This window comes from Babylonia areolata, chromosome 27, assembly GCF_041734735.1.
Source record: "Babylonia areolata isolate BAREFJ2019XMU chromosome 27, ASM4173473v1, whole genome shotgun sequence".
NCBI lineage: Eukaryota > Metazoa > Mollusca > Gastropoda > Neogastropoda > Buccinidae > Babylonia > Babylonia areolata.
Genome location: NC_134902.1, coordinates 12,415,116 through 12,431,069, shown reverse-complemented (window position 1 = coordinate 12,431,069; position 15,954 = coordinate 12,415,116). Strand labels below are relative to the sequence as shown.

The following is a 15,954-nucleotide window of genomic DNA, read 5'->3' as shown; positions in this document are numbered from 1 at the left end:
TTTTTTGTTGTTTTTTGTTGTTGTTTTTTTTGGGGGGTGGTTTACTTTTTGCATTCGTTATCAGCTGTTTCGGTTGTTAGTTTAGCGACTTCTCTTTTACGAAATCCATTAAGTATTTTTTTTCTGAAATTGTACTTATTAAAATAATCATTTCAAATTCCACTTTCCATGTACCCAGTTTTCATCCATCTCACCATTCATCTCCCCCTCCCACCCCCCCACCCCCCTCCCCCCTTTATAAGCGATAACACTCAAATGTAAAACTCGATACTCTAACAAACTGTCCACAGTCACCAGTGTGTGTGACAGGTCATTAGACAAAATTCATCATCATCAAAAAGCCACAACAAGGGTAAGTAAGTTGTCAGTGGGTTCATGTTCACGATGTTGATTACATGAAAGTGGCCACTCAAGTCGAGGCATTAACTCTTTTAGATTTCAGTTTCAGTTTCAGTTGCTCAAGGAGGCGTCACTGCGTTCGGACAAACCATATACGCTACACCACATCTGCCAAGCTGATGCCTGACCAGCAGCGTAACCCAACGCGCTTAGTCAGGCCTTGAGAAAAAAAACAAACAAAAAAACAAAAAAAAACAGGGGAATAAATATTAAATAAGCTTACATAAATAAATAAATAAATGAATAATAATTATAATATAGAAAAAGGTAGTAGTAATAATAATAGTAATACTAATAAAATGATTTTAAAAAAATAAATAAATAAATAAAATAATAAATAAAAATAATAAAAAAATAAAATATAAAAAAATAAAAAATAAAAAATAATAATTTAAAAAAAAAATAAATAAATAAATAAATTAATTAAAAAAATAAATAAATAAATAAATAAGACAACAATGGTGATAAATAAGCGAATAAATGTAAAACATGAAGACACACATTCACACACACACCCACACATGCACAACAGAAAAAAATACTTAATGGATTTCGTAAAAGAGAAGTCGCTAAACTAACAACCGAAACAGCTTTTAGAAATAATGTACAGTGCACTGTACAATCGTCCGTCACTGGGGGGGAAAAAAAACAAAGAAAAATCCCCAGAGAAATGCTCATTGCAAGGTGGAACAATGTCAACTTTTTTTTGCGTGTTCTTGTCAGTGACGGTTCTTCTTCTTCGTCTTCTGCGTTGGTGGGCTGCAACTCCCACGTTCACTCGTATGTACACGAGTGGGCTTTTACGTGTATGACCGTTTTTAACCCGCCATGTACGCAGCCATACTCCTCTTTCGGAGGCGTGCATATCCTGGGTATGCTCTTTTTTTTTCCCATGACCCACTGAACGCTGACATGGATTACAGGATCTCTAACGTGTGTACTTGATATTCTGCTTGCGTATACACACCAAGGGGGTTCAGGCACTAACAGGTCTGCACATACGTTGACTTGGGAGATCGGAAAAATCTCCACCCTTTACCCACCAGGCGCCGTTACCGAGATTCGAACCCGGGACCCTCAGATTTAAAGTCCAACGCTTTAACCACTCGGCTACTGCGCCCGTCTTTGTCAACCATCACAACTGTTGTGTTCTGTTCAACGTGTGTAATGAATCATGTGTGTGTAAGTGCATGGGCAGTAGTCATGTGGATGCTGTGCCTGCAGGCAGCAGGCTGCTGACTGTTCTGGGGATATCCGTCTGTGTGCTACACCACTGAGTGAGACTGCGTGTTTCTCAGCTAAACTGACTTCAGTTCATTTCCTGTGGTTATAAACTGATATGACATTTCTTTCACGGTAAGAGCTTGTGTTCTGGTATGTTTTCAAGTGTGTTTGTTTTTGTTTTTTTCTTGTGGTGACTGTGTTTGTTGTTTCTCTTTCATTGTGAGCATGCGTGACATCAAAAAAATCTTTAAATTTGCCATGTTAACAAAGATATAATGACTGAAATGAAATGAATTTCAAACATTACACAACTTATAAATCTAATCAGCAAGTAAGCAAAATATCAGTGACTTTCATCAAATAGGTGTTGAGACATACAGAGGTTTTATTTGGGGCAACCCTAGTTGTTGTTTTTTTGCAGTTGAATTCTCCTAACTTCCCAGTACCATAGGAAGGTAATGACCTCTGGAAGGATTATGGCTTCCAAATAAATTTCTCCATAGGAAGCTAGCCATAACACATCGTAATTGCGCGCTCTTACTTTTTTCCTTTTTTTTAAGAAAATTATATTAAAAAAAGTCATAGTCATCAAGCAAGAGGCTTGATAATGCCTAAAAGCCGTGAGATGATATGGTATGATATAATATATGATATGATATATTATGATATGATATGGTATAATATGATAATTATTATATGATATACCACAAATAGTGGGGTGCCTAAGGCCCAAATATCACGTCAATACTGAGTGAAAGCTTGACCTGTTGCACATATGTACCATGACTGTCCGAACATATTCGGGCACATAGATATGCAACCTGATAAACCGATGTTTTTATAATACAGAATAGAGCCATACTTGATCATATGCTCTTTTTATTTTCTTTTTTTGTTGTTGTTGTTGTTGTTGTTAATGTCAAAGAAAGTGGCGAGCATTTTTTTTCTGCGAGCAAATTGATGTTGAATTGCGTTACTCTTTTTTTTTTTCTTTTTTTTTCTTTTTTGTCACAACAGATTTCTCTGTGTGAAATTCGGGCTGTAGAGCGCGTCACTGCACTGAGAGCGCCACCCATGGTACCGCTGCCTAGACTCGATTTGTTTAAATCTTGTCTCACTTACTCTGGTGGATGTCTTTGGAACAACATCTTATCTAGTTTCAATGTTCATGCAAGTCTCAACGTTTTCAAAAAACAAAAAAAAAGGGTATTATGACTATCTTATGGAAAGCTTTGCTAATTCTATATAGAAGTATCTGATAGAAAATATAGCTATTTCTGTCTATGAATTAAGAAATTCATATAATGATACTGTTCTCAAAGACGTCTCTCTCCCTCCTTCTGTGTCTCTGTCTGTTTGTATGTCTGTCTGCATGTCTGTCTCTATTTTCTCTACATTTCTTGGCACATATACGTTATTCCAAAGAGTGTGTTTGCGTTTATGTGTACAATTTCCATGTAGTCTTTTCCATGATTTTTAATGGATATAATGCTTTGATTTTTTTTTTCTTCCTTTCTCGTTTAATCTTATGTGATGCTGTTTGCAATTCATTTGTTTATATTTTTTCTCAATTTTCTCAATGTTGCTTATTCTATTACCCTCAGAAATTCATTTATTCATTCATTCATTCTCTCCCTCTCTCTCTCTCTCTCTCTCTCTCTGTCTTTCTCTCTCTCTCTCTCTCGGATCACGTGACGTGACGCGAAGCAACAGGGCGACATTTGAGAGAGCTGTGTAAACATCGTCAGTTTTGCCTCAAAATGCCACTTACTGGGCTTCCAGCGACCGTGGAGAAACCCCTTTCTGCCCTGCTAACCGACAATGCCTCAACGAGTTGCAAAGTGGTGGGTGAGGGCGACAGCACAGTGGTCGTCTTGTGACTGAAGCCAGTGGACACTGAAATGTCAACAACAATGGCGGACCCCGTCTTGAACCGCAGCACGCAGGTACAATATTTTCGGAGAAAACCGCCCAGTCAGATGAGACGAGATCAGGAAAGAGCCAGGCAGCAGAAAGAAAGGCAGGCAAGCCTCACAACTGGTGCTGATTGTGCTTTCAAGGGCCAGTCTTTTTCTGACAGTCCATCCAAACAAATTGATTCAGCGGACAGACGGGCGCAATAGCTGAGTGTTTAAAGCGTTGGACTGTCAATCTGAGGGTCCCGGGTTCGAATCACGGTGACGGCGCCTGGTGGGTAAAGGGTGGAGATTTTTACGATCTCCCAGGTCAACATATGTGCAGACCTGCTAGTGCCTGAACCCCAGAAGATCAAATACGCACGTTAAAGATCCTGTAATCCATGTCAGCGTTCGGTGGGTTATGGAAACAAGAACATACCCAGCATGCACACCCCCAAAAACGGAGTATGGCTGCCTACATGGCGGGGTAAAAACGGTCATACACATTGTGCATACGAGTGAACGCAGAAGAAGAAGAATCAGCGGACAGACACACAACACACTCCGACGGTGTGCACGGACCAGAACGAAGAGCCAGCAACAGGTGTGCCACATGTACCAGACAACTTGGATCTTCCTTCATCATCGGACTGCGACACCTGTCAGTTCCTTCCACAACCTGACAATGACAGTGAGTCAGCAATTGAGAGTACAATGGCCGGGTTCGATGCTGGCGTTGTGAAAAATTACGTTGCCACTTTAACTGACAGATCTATACAAAGACGTTTGAGGGACAAACACAGAAATATAGCGTTTCGAAAGATCGTTTTACACAAGTCTAATAGTGCAGATGTTTTGTTGTGTGAGTCGGATGATATTTTTCTAGAATACACGTGCACCACAAACAGTGATGGTGATTGTAATACTGGTTTGTAAAACAGGATGAAAAGAACATGTTAGAAGAAGACCGTGTTAAGCTGTCCAAACTGAGGAAAACGCATCTACAACACACAGCACACTGACACCCAAGCACGTGCAGAACGAGACTTGCAAACGCTTCGTGGCCTGATCTAGTTCTACTTGGGTTGATGTGTTCGCTGCTGTGCCTCGCCTTGCCAACTTGCCAATGGCAATTTCGATGTTGACAATAATGATTGTGTCATATGACTGTACAATCAAAACAAAATAAAACATGGCCATGGTCTCCATGTCTGTGACATCGCGTTGCGCTTACTGTTTGTCGTGTCGCATTGTTGAATGGGCTGAACAGCTTTATAGCAATAACATTCGTTCGTTCGTTCTCTCTCTCTCTCTCTCTGTGTGTATGTGCCAAGTGTGTGTGTCTGTCTCTCTCTCTCTCTCTCTCTCCCTAACTCTATCAGAGGCAGTTAATTGACAGATTCATTCTCTCTCTCGCCACACGTCTCTCATCATGCACGTTGATAGATACGAATCACGTGATCAACCTACACTCCATTAGTTATCTCCCCTCAGAGTGACAAACATGGCCAGCTACTTCGGAAGGTACGCCGACTGTCTGTGTGTTGTGGGCGCTGTCAGTGCGGGTTATGTGGCACTGAGAGTGTGCAGCCACATACTGCGTGTGACCTACAGGGCCGTTCGTCGCTGTTTCCCTGTGGACCCCAAACACTATGGACGGTGGGCAGGTACAGTGTTCTATTGCTGAATGGCAGATTTTAGTGCAAGCACGCGATGCTTTGCTTGTCATTTTGACTCACATGAGTAAACAAAGTGAGTCGGTGTTTTAACCCGGTGTTCGGTTATCTGTGTGTGTGTGTGTGTGTCTGTGTGTCCGTGGTAAACTTTAGCATTGACATTTTCTCTGCAAATACTTTGTCAGTTGACACCAAATTAGGCATAAAAATAGGAAAAATTCAGTTCTTTCCAGTCATCTTGTTTAAAACAATATTGCACCTCTGGGATGGGCACAAAAAAATAATAAATGATGCCTAATTCTATGCAAACTGCATTTACTGTTATATTTATATTTTTTTGTATTCTCTAAACTTGGCACTTTGATCTGATATTCTGACCCAACAACAAGAGCAGTCATTATTATCATTTTTTGTTCGAACAGGAACTTCTTTTGATAAGCATGGAAGTTTTATTTATTTTGCAAACGTTTTGGTGCAGTTAGTAAAAAAAGGGAAATTACTCTGTAATTAATGCTAGGGGGCTTAATTTGCTTTAAACTGATCTGTCTCATCTTAAACATTACATTTTGAAATTATACTCAATGCATAAAAAGCTTGGATTTTTTTTTTTAAGTGTATCACAAGTGAGTCTTGAAGGCCTTGCCTCTTTTGTTTTGATTTGTTTTGTTTGCTGATGCTTTAATCTCAATCCCTACCCCCTCAAAGGGAACTTTCAGCATTCTAGTTGTGACACTTCAGTCTCGTCTTTCACACAGCACTCTTGTGCAAAGGTGAAGAGGGACGACAACCCACCTGCCTCTTTTACTCTGAACCCTGCCAGTGAAGCCCATCCTGCTCAGTATTCAGTTCAGTGGTGAGGCCACAAGCTGTGCAGCAGCGGTGTGAAACTAGGTCATGGCTGTTTGTATTTAGCATGCACACGTGTGTGTGTGTGTGTGTGTGCGTGTGTGTGTGCCAGTGTGTGTGTGCGTGTGTGTGTGTGTGTCAGTGTGTGCGTGTGTCAGTGTGTGCGTGTGTCAGTGTGTGTGTGTGTGTCAGTGTGTGTGTCAGCGTGTGTGTGTGTGTGCGCGTGTGTCTGTGTGTATCTATGTGTGTGTATGTGTGTCTCTGTGTGTGTGTTTCTCTCTCTCTCTCTCTCTGTATGTGTGTGTGTGTGTGTGTTTCAGTCGTCACTGGCAGTTCCGAAGGCATCGGAAAAAGTGTTGCTGTACAGGTCAGTCTGCCTGTCTTTTTATTCTGTTCCTGTCCACGTGCCAACACACCATGACTGGTCCACTCTCGTCATGCACATAACAGCATCACTTGCTGTTTATTGTTGTTGTTTTGTCTGCTTTCTTTTTGTGCTTGTTGTTGTTGTTTTGGGTTTTTTTTGTTCATGTCTGTTGCGCGTGTGTGTGTGTGTGACTCGACTCGACTCGACTTCATTTACTGTCATAAAATCCCGAAGGATTAATAGACACTACAAAGAAATAAACGGTCATCTAATACGCATGCAGTGAAATATATAGTTGGCGAGTGGTTTTGTGTGTGTGTGTGTGTGTGTGTGTTTTGTGTGTGTGTTTTTTAAGTCATCGCAGTTGAATAAATCACTTGGTTTTAGGATATTGTTCTGTATTTTTCTCGTGATCACATTTGATTGATGATCATACTGCTGTACAGATGTAATTAGATGGTTTCGCAAATTATGAAATAAGATACGCGTATCTAAGAAATGTAATTCATCTTCAACAACTTCACATATATCACATAACCTCTCTTCTCTGGAAATGTTTGCATATCTTCCTCGTTCGATATATATATATATATATATATATATATATGTGTGTGTGTGTGTGTGTGTGTGTGTGTGTGTTACATTTATTTGCTTGTTTGTTTATCTATTATCATTATTGGGTGTTTATTTTTTTCATTTGTCATTATCACTTTTAAAATTAAAAATTCATCTATCTATTTATTTATTTATTTATCTGTTCATTTATTTTTCTTTTTTCTTTTTTTCTATTTTTTTTCCCTCGAGTATATTTACCACCAACCCTCCCAAGTAAATCGTGTCTCCTTGCGGTATAATGATCATTTATTTATTTGTTTATCTATTTATCTGTTTATTTATCTATTCAATGGTGTATCCATTTATTTGTTTATGCTTTTTTTTTTCTCCTCAGGGCCTGTGACTAAACGCGTTGGGTTACGCTGCTGATCCGGCATCTGCTTAGCAGATGTGGTGTAGCGTATATGGATTTGTCCGAACACAGTGAAGCCTCCTTGAGTTACTGATACTGATGCTGATACCGCCAACTAGCTCATCTGATATTTACTGTGACATATATAGGCCTGTCACAAATGCTGTTGCTTTTTTCGGGGTTTTTTTTTGGGGGGGGGGGATGGGGGAGGAGGGCCGGGGGGGGGGAGGACGGGGGGCGGTGTTAACAGATGTGGATATATACTTATATAGCGTCTATCCTCGGTCGGAGACCAAGCTCTAAGCGCTTTACAAACACGGGGTCGTTTGCACAACAGGCTGCCTACCTGGGTAGAGCCGACTGACGGCTGCCGTTGGGCGCTCATCATTCGCTTCCTGCGTCATTCAATCAGAGTTCAGGCACGCACACATACACACTCAGACAGACATATAACATTTTACGTATCTGACCGTTTTTGTTTATTTACCCCGCCATTAAGGCAGCCATACTTTGTTTTCGGGGGATGGGGGTGTATGCTGGGTCTGTTCTTGTTTCCATAACCCACCGAACGCTGACGTGGATTACAGGATCTTTAACGTTCGTAGTTGATCTTCTGTTTGCCTATACACATGAAGAGGGTTCAGGCACTAGCAGGTCTGCACATATGTTGACCGGGGAGATCGGAAAAATCTCCACCCTTTACCCACCAGGCGCCGTCACCGAGATCCGAACCCAGGACCCTCAGATTGAAAGTCCAACGCTTTAACCATTCGGCTATTTCACCCGTGTGATGGGCCTTCTTGAACTGTGTGATAATTCACTGTTCTTGCTACTTGGCGATTGCAATGTGCATACATGCTGTGAAAATGTGATTATAGCGATGACATTTTGCAGGAATCTGTTGTATAATAGCGATGGTTTGGCTCTTGTGGCGTGGGAATAGCATGACAACCAGAACATCCAAAAAAACAGAGGTTACAATGGCTTGGGGAAATAATTGTTAAATAAATGTCATGAGCTGTGGTTTCTAAATGGTAATACAGGAAAGGTTATTGGTTTGGGGGTAATTTTACGTGCATGTCATTCACGGGATGTGGTATTGTGGAGTGCTTCATTATTTCGCATGTCATGTTGACATTGTGTTATGTGTAAATCATTGAATGTCGTGAGCATGTCCTTTGAACGAGACCTGTCCATGGTAACGAGGAAAAGAGTCTTCAGATGTTAGGATGTGTGTATGTGTGTCTGTGTGTGTGTTTGTGTACGCGCGTGTGTGTGTGTGTCTGTGATGGGCCCATGAAATAAGCGGTCAATTTTATTGTGATTGTCTTTATAGCATGACCTTGAGAGTCACACACTTAGGACTCAATCTCCGCTTGTGTGTGTGTTCGTACGTGTATGTGTGTGCGTGTGTGTGTGTATCTGTGTGTGTGTTCACAGCTGGCAGAGAAAGGGATGGACATTGTGCTCATCAGCAACGACCCTCAGAAACTGTCTGAAGTTGCTGAACAGATTGGTGAGTTGTGTGTGTGTGTGGGGGGGGGGGGGGGGGGGGGGGAGGAGAGGGGGGGTGCACGCGTGCTCGCGTCTGTGAGTATATGTGTTTAAGAATGTGTGTTTCTTAGAGACATAGAGGACATGAATAGATCGTTTAACATTTTTACTTCTTTTGAAAGATTCTCTGGACTGAAATTGAATGAACATAAAACAAAGGCACTAAGACTAGGTAGACAGAAAAGAGAGGTAAATCTTCCATTCTCAACAGTAGATAGAATAAAGATATTAGGAATCCATTTCGAAAGTAACCGAATGGCCAAAGACATTGAAGATAACCAGGGTTCGCGTTAACTGGCAATTACCAGTAAATTACTGGTTATAAAGAGGAAATACTGGAAATTTTTTAGCTGTCAGTCCCAGGGACTGGTTTTAATTTGCTGCAACTGGTTAGAGATTAATGGGGGGGAAAAAATAAATAAAAAATAAAAAGGCTGAAAAACAAAAGAAAGAAAAAGTTGATCGTTCATAAGGCTTCAGCACTTTAATTGCCTTATCTTTCAACCAGCCCTCTCCCCTCTCCACCACCCTCCTGCCTCTTAGCACACATGCAGATTGTCACGTAGGCCTAGCCATCAGTAATTGATGAAGGTACAGAGCAGAATAGCGACTGTCCCATAATAAAAGCTGTACAGACGCGCTTTACTGCCTGTTATTCGCAACTTCTCCCAGACGTCTGTCTGTCTGGGTCGTCGCTTGTGATGCTAGGCTAAGTCGCGTCATTACAATTTTCAAACTGGATGCAGCAGAGCCAGTACTTATTCACGCGCCTATTCATTGAATGATCAGTGGGATCACAATGGCAGAAAAGAACCAGCAGTCGATTTTTTCATTTTTTTCACGAAGTGGAAGAAGTGATTCAGACAGGCAGCCCGAAAGAAGCGCAGGTTCAGGCAGTTCAGACCGACCACAGACTTCGAGTGACAATACTCCAATCAGCTCCACCAGCACAGAAGATAGGCCTAGCACCAGCACTAGTAAAAGAATTAAATGCAAGCATGATAAATTCAGAGAATCATGGCTGAAAGATTTCAGATGGCTGGAGGTTGATGCAAGTGATGAAATGACAATGTACTGTAAAGTGTGCATCAAAACCAAACAGAAAAATGGTTTAACTAGGGGATCAGTATTCTACCCTGGCAGACCATGCAAAGAGTGTATCTCATAAGGCAGCAGTAGCAACAGACACAAAACAAGCCTCCATGGTCCCACACTCTGAAGCAGCCCGTGCTGATGAAAAAGAATGTGTGAAAGCGCAGTTACGAACTGTGTTATGCATGTCAAAACGCAATATTGCTGCCAATAATTTTGGAGCACTGATTGAACTTCAGGAGGTGAATGGAGTACAGTCACTGAAGTCAGGGCCGGTCTACACGCACCACTCTTCAGTGTCACAGATGGAACAGTGTTTGGATGATATTACCAAGCAGGAAATCAGAGAAAAACTCGAGAAAAGTGATTCTTTGGGCATCATCATAGACGAAACTTTGAACTGTACTTTGGACAAGAAGCTAATCATGTTTGCTCGCATTGAGAACAACGGTGTTGTTGAGACACTTTTCTTAGGCAACTACACCATCGACAGGGGAACATCAGAATGTGTTTTTGACATGTTGGTCGAAGTGCTTCAAGAATGGTCGATCACAGATAGGCAGCTGGCCGGATTGGGGTCGGATGGTGCGTCCGTTATGACAGGCCGACTGAATGGTGTGGGCGTTCGACTGAAGGCCCGTCAACCTGCTCTAGTACACATTCACTGTGCCGCTCACCGTGTAGCGCTGGCGACAAAGGATGCTACAGAAAATGTGCAATCCATATCGGACTACAGACTTTGTTTGCAGCAGATCTTCAAATTGTACAAGGCTTCGGGTGACAGAACCCATCGTTTGAAAGAGATCTGTGATGCCCTAGATTCGGTGGAGTATCTATGCTTGAAGCATCCAATCAGTGTGCGCTGGCTAAGTCTGGGGAAAGCTGTCACAGCTGTCAGGAGTGTGTACCCAGCACTGACACTGGAACTTGAAGAGGAAGCCCAGAGAAAGAACGCTGCAGCTGTGGGTTTGAGTCGAAAATGCAGAATGTTTGCATTTGTTGCAATGACGTACATGCTTTCAGACATTATACCAGTCATGGAAAGACTGAACCTGACTTTTCAGTAAGAGGAGGTGAACTTGTCAGACATTCATCCAGCTGTGGAAAGTGCAAAAGCAAGACTGCAACATCTTCTGACGACACCAGGCCAGAAGGAACAGGAGTTTTCAGATGTTGTGACACGTGATGATGGTGTGTTCCAAACAATCAGACTGACACATGTGGACAGAGAAGCTACTTTCAAGGCAGCCCGTCAGAACTTTATTGAACAGCTCCTCCAGTCTCTGAGAGACCGCTTTCCCGATGATCAGATGAGTATAGTGTCAGCATTGGCAAATATCTTTGACAGACAGAGATACCCACCAAGCAATCCAATTCCCGGACCACTGGATCATTACGCAACACGAGAACTGACAGTACTGACTCGCCACTATGCGACAGTGCTAAACGGACCACGTGCACAGACTGACTTCAATCAGTTCAAGCGAACACTGAGTGGCTACGGGGGTGATGATACTTTTGCCATGTCTTGTCGCATTGTGATCAGAAACCTGGCTGTGCAGTACCCAGATTTTGCTTCCTTGGCAAAAATTGCCTTGGTTATCCCCGTGTCCAGCGTGGCGGCGGAGAGAGGTTTCAGTGTCCAGAACGGAATCAAAACAGAGGCGCGTTCCCAGCTGGGCGAAGGGAGAGTGTCACGGCTGATGCGCCTCAATATCCACGCTAAGAGTGTTGGAGACTTTGATGTTGACTCTGGCACTGATCGTTTCTTCGCAATGAAAGTGCGTCGAAAGTAGGTAAGTGAACTGTCTTTTTTTTGACAGTCTCTGACTCGTGCTTGCAAACATTTACATCGTTATTTGTAATGCTACTGGATTTTTCTCACAAGGACTGGTTTTGCTCAGAGGCGCTGAAAAACGGTTGGGGTAGGAGGCGAAGGGACTGGTTTTGAAAAATCCTAGCGCGAACCCTGGATAACTGGACAAGCAGGATTGATCGAGTGAACAAACTCATTAAAGAGTGGAGTAAACGTGACTTAAGTATTTAAGGGAAAGTAGTCGTGATAAAATCATTTCTTGTCAGTCAATTCATGTACGTTATGCAGTCGATTGGCCTTCCAACTGAGTTCTGAATAAAATAAACTCAATTCTGCATAAGTTTCTGTGGCAGAAAAAACACAGTAAAAAGAAAGCTTTCGAGAAAGTAAAAAGAAAAGTAATGGAAGCGAGTGTAGAAGAAGGTGGTCTGAACATGATAAACATGATCCAGCTCCAAAAATGTTTTCACCTACAATGGGCAGGAAAACTGATTGGGGCGACAGCCAAGGAAAGCTGGAGTGTGATCCCTAAATGGCACATGGATAAACGTGTTAAAGAAAATGTTTTTCTCTTAAATTGTAGATCAAAAGATCTAATAGGTTTGAACATGGTAGATAACGATTTTTGGAAAGATGTAGTTAGTTCGTATCTTGACAGCAGGCCGTTAGAATCTTTTTCAGACATCAAAAGTAACAACTTTCACTCCCAATTGCTGTTTAACAACGCCTTGATAAAGTATAAAAACAAATTTATTATTCTTCAAATCTTGGAATGAGAAAGGACTTAGTAAAGGACATGATCAATTTCAGGGAAAATAGAGTGTTGTCTTTAAGAGAGGTACAGGATATAGTGCCTAGAAACAAAGCAGGCATTGTTTTTGAATATAACGCATTGATAAATTCGATACCAAAGGCATGGCTTCAATGGATAGAAAGAGGGGAAAAGGAAGATGAAACACAGAAATGTGATGTAAGCCTGTACAACACAAATCTAAAACAGATTTTAAAAAATGCACTCATAAACAAAGAGAAAACTGTTCCCAACGCATACTACTTCTGGCTCAGAAAATTTGGTATCCACTTACTCGGGTCAACCTGGTCTATAACGAGAGATATAACAACATAAACTAGATTAAGAGTTCTGCAGTGGAAAATTTTACACAACATCTACCCCGCCAATATCCTTCTAAACAAAATGAAAGTAGCAGAAAACAATAAATGTTCCTATTGTAAAGATTTGGTAGATTACATTGAACACTTTTTTTTTTTTGATTGCCCAGTAACACACAACTTCTGGAAGTATATTGAACAAAAACTACTAACAGAAACAAGTGTCCACTTGAAACTGTCAGCATCAGATATCCTGTTTGGGATTGAAAATTCACCACATCTAAAAGGAAATTATGCGTATATCAATAATATAATCTTAGTGGGTAAAATGTGTGTAAGTATCTATAAAAAGACCAAATCAGTCTTTCCCTTGGAGGTTATTTTTGAATGAGAATTTGAAACAAGACGAATTCACGTGGGGAAAAAAACACCTCCATCTACAAATAACGTCAAATGATCGAATGAGAAGTGAGAAAGAGACAAATATGCACACAGAAAGCACACCAGAGCATGAACCCCCACCCCACCCCCCTCAGCCCCTCCCCACCCCCCAGACAAACCAATCTTCCAACACTAAAGTTTTGCAAAGTGATTGTCCATATATGAAGAAACAGACAGACATAGAATTGTGTATGAATGAAGGTGAAAAAACAAAACAAAAAAAAACATTGATTCCAAGTTTTGTACACTTAATTGTATGACTTGTACATTTTCCTTCCATATTATTGTAACAAGCCCAAAATCAGTGAATGGAAAGACGTATTTATTCCATAAACGCTATTGATTACTTTGGCATTGTGTGATTTATATACAAAATAAAACAGTGGTCGACCCAAGAAAGTCCGGGTAAAAAATAAAAAGAATGTGGGTGGGTGGGTGTGTTTGTCTTTGTGTGAGAGAGAGAGAGAGAGAGATTTGTATTTCTTTTTATCACAACATATTTCTCTGTGTGAAATTCGGGCTGCTTTCCCCAGGGAGAGCGCGTCGCTACACTACAGCGCCACCCTTTTTTTTCTTCTTTTTTTTTTCCTGCGTGCTGTTTTATTTCTTTTTCGTATCGAAGTGGATTTTTCTACAGAATTTTGCCAGGAACAACCCTTTTGTTGCCGTGTGTTATTTTACTTGCGCTAAGTGCATGCTGCACACGGGACCTCGGTTTATCGTCTCAACCGAATGACTAGCGTCCAGACCACCACTCAATGTCTTGTGGAGGGGGAGAAAATATCGGCGGCTGAGCCGTGATTCGAACCAGCGCGCTCAGATTCTCTCGCTTCCTATGCGGACGCGTTACCTCTAGGCCATCACTCCACAGAGAGAGAAAGAGAGAGAAAGAGAGAGAGAGAGGAGCTAGGGAGGGCGGGAAAGGTGAGGTGGGGGTGGGCAGGTAAACAGTCAAAAGGGGAGGTCTGTCAAGGAGGAGGAGGAACAATTGCAGACACGGCTTATATAGACGTTCGTTGTGAGGTTTTGCTATGTTTATTTTGGTTGCACACACACACACACACACACACACACACACACACACACACAAGCAAACAAACACACACACAAACGAGCGTACATTCGTACACAAACATGCACACATGTACACATACATGTGTATGCACACACACACACACACACACACACACACACACATATATATATATATATATACACACACACACACACTCGCACGCGCATGCAGGCACGCACACACACTCGCACATAAACACACATTCGTACACAAACATGCATATATACACACAAACATGCATATGTACACACATACATTTTTTTTTATGTACACACATAGCCAAACACACCACACGCACAGGAGAGCATGCCGTTTGTGTGGACCTGTCAAGAGGGGAGTTTTGAGGGCAGAGATGGTGGAGTCAGAATGTCGGAGGTACCGTGATCAGGGAATCTGTTCCACGTCGACGTCTTAAGGAACTGAAGAAAAAAAACAACGATCTATATCCGTAGATCTTAGTTCTGACGTGAGGTATCCCCGAGAAGTTGAGTATCAGAGGAAAAACGGAGCTGGCGAGACAAGAGTATGGATATGGAGGAGTTCAGAAAGATACTCTGCGCCACACCCACTGAGCGCGTAAAATGTGGATAGCGTGAAGTGTATTCGATCAGAAACAGGCAGCCAGTGGAGAGACAAAAGAAGTGGAGAAACGTCGTCAGATTTAGAAGCTCTGCAAATGAGTGTGGCGGTGTTATTCTGAAATCGTTAAGTCTCTCTTACAAATATTGGGGGGAGGAGGCCGGCCAAAAGAATATTGCAGTGATCCATTCTGGAGAGAATGTGAAAGCGCACACAAGAGTTTTGGGTTCCATTGGTGGAGAGATAGTGGCGGATAGAACTGATCCTACATTATCTCCAGACAGGCAGCTTTACAGATGTTTGAAATGTGCTGATGGAAGGAAAGAGATCTGGTCAAGGATTACCCCAAGGCTGCGAAGAAAAAAGAGAGGCGTGCAATTAATCAGAACACATGCTGCAAATCTCAGAAAATTCTAAAGCTGCTGAGAACAACGTACATTGTGGCGCGACCTGTAATTTCCTGGCGGTGGTGAACTTCTTGTATCACTTTTGTTCTTCGGACTGCAAGCTATCCCATGACAATATCAATCTCCCCTCGTGACAATCTCAGACTCTCCATGGAAGTAAAGGAAGTTGGAAAACTTTTTTTCCCTTCTGTCCAAGGTACACGAAACATGTGTGGCGCTCATAGTGTAGCGACGAGCTCCCCCTCGGAAAAGCAGCCCGAATTTCACACAGAGAAATCTGTTGTGACAAAACAGTAATACAATACAAAATGAACGATGGAAAGAAAAAGTGTATGTGTGTGTGTGTGTGTTTACCTGGCTAATCAGCTGACAACCTGTATGACTGCACACTTTCAGTTCAGCAGTTCCAGGTGTCAGTGAAAGTGATCACGGCAGACTTCAAGAAAACAGACATCTACGACAGCATCAAGCAACAGCTGACTGGACTGGACATTGGCGTTCTG

General features: G+C 41.9%; 1 protein-coding gene across 3 annotated transcripts in view; it reads left to right on the top strand.

Annotated features, from left to right (window-relative positions):
- Nucleotides 1–1,644: 1,644 nt before the first annotated feature.
- LOC143301195 (very-long-chain 3-oxoacyl-CoA reductase-B-like) overlaps nucleotides 1,645–15,954 on the top strand; it is a 30,447-nt gene continuing 16,137 nt past the window's right edge. For 2 of the 3 annotated variants that reach the window (XM_076615314.1, XM_076615313.1), the window contains exons 1-5: nucleotides 1,645–1,755; nucleotides 5,016–5,188; nucleotides 6,364–6,410; nucleotides 8,818–8,893; nucleotides 15,848–15,954. The exon at nucleotides 15,848–15,954 is cut by the window's right edge and continues 1 nt beyond it. In XM_076615314.1, coding sequence (XP_076471429.1) covers nucleotides 1,739–1,755; nucleotides 5,016–5,188; nucleotides 6,364–6,410; nucleotides 8,818–8,893; nucleotides 15,848–15,954 — 420 coding nt within the window. In that variant the 5' untranslated portion in view covers nucleotides 1,645–1,738. Of the gene's footprint in view, nucleotides 1,756–5,015; nucleotides 5,189–5,952; nucleotides 6,051–6,363; nucleotides 6,411–8,817; nucleotides 8,894–15,847 lie in introns of all 3 variants that reach the window. The other variant, XM_076615315.1, reaches the window with a different exon arrangement.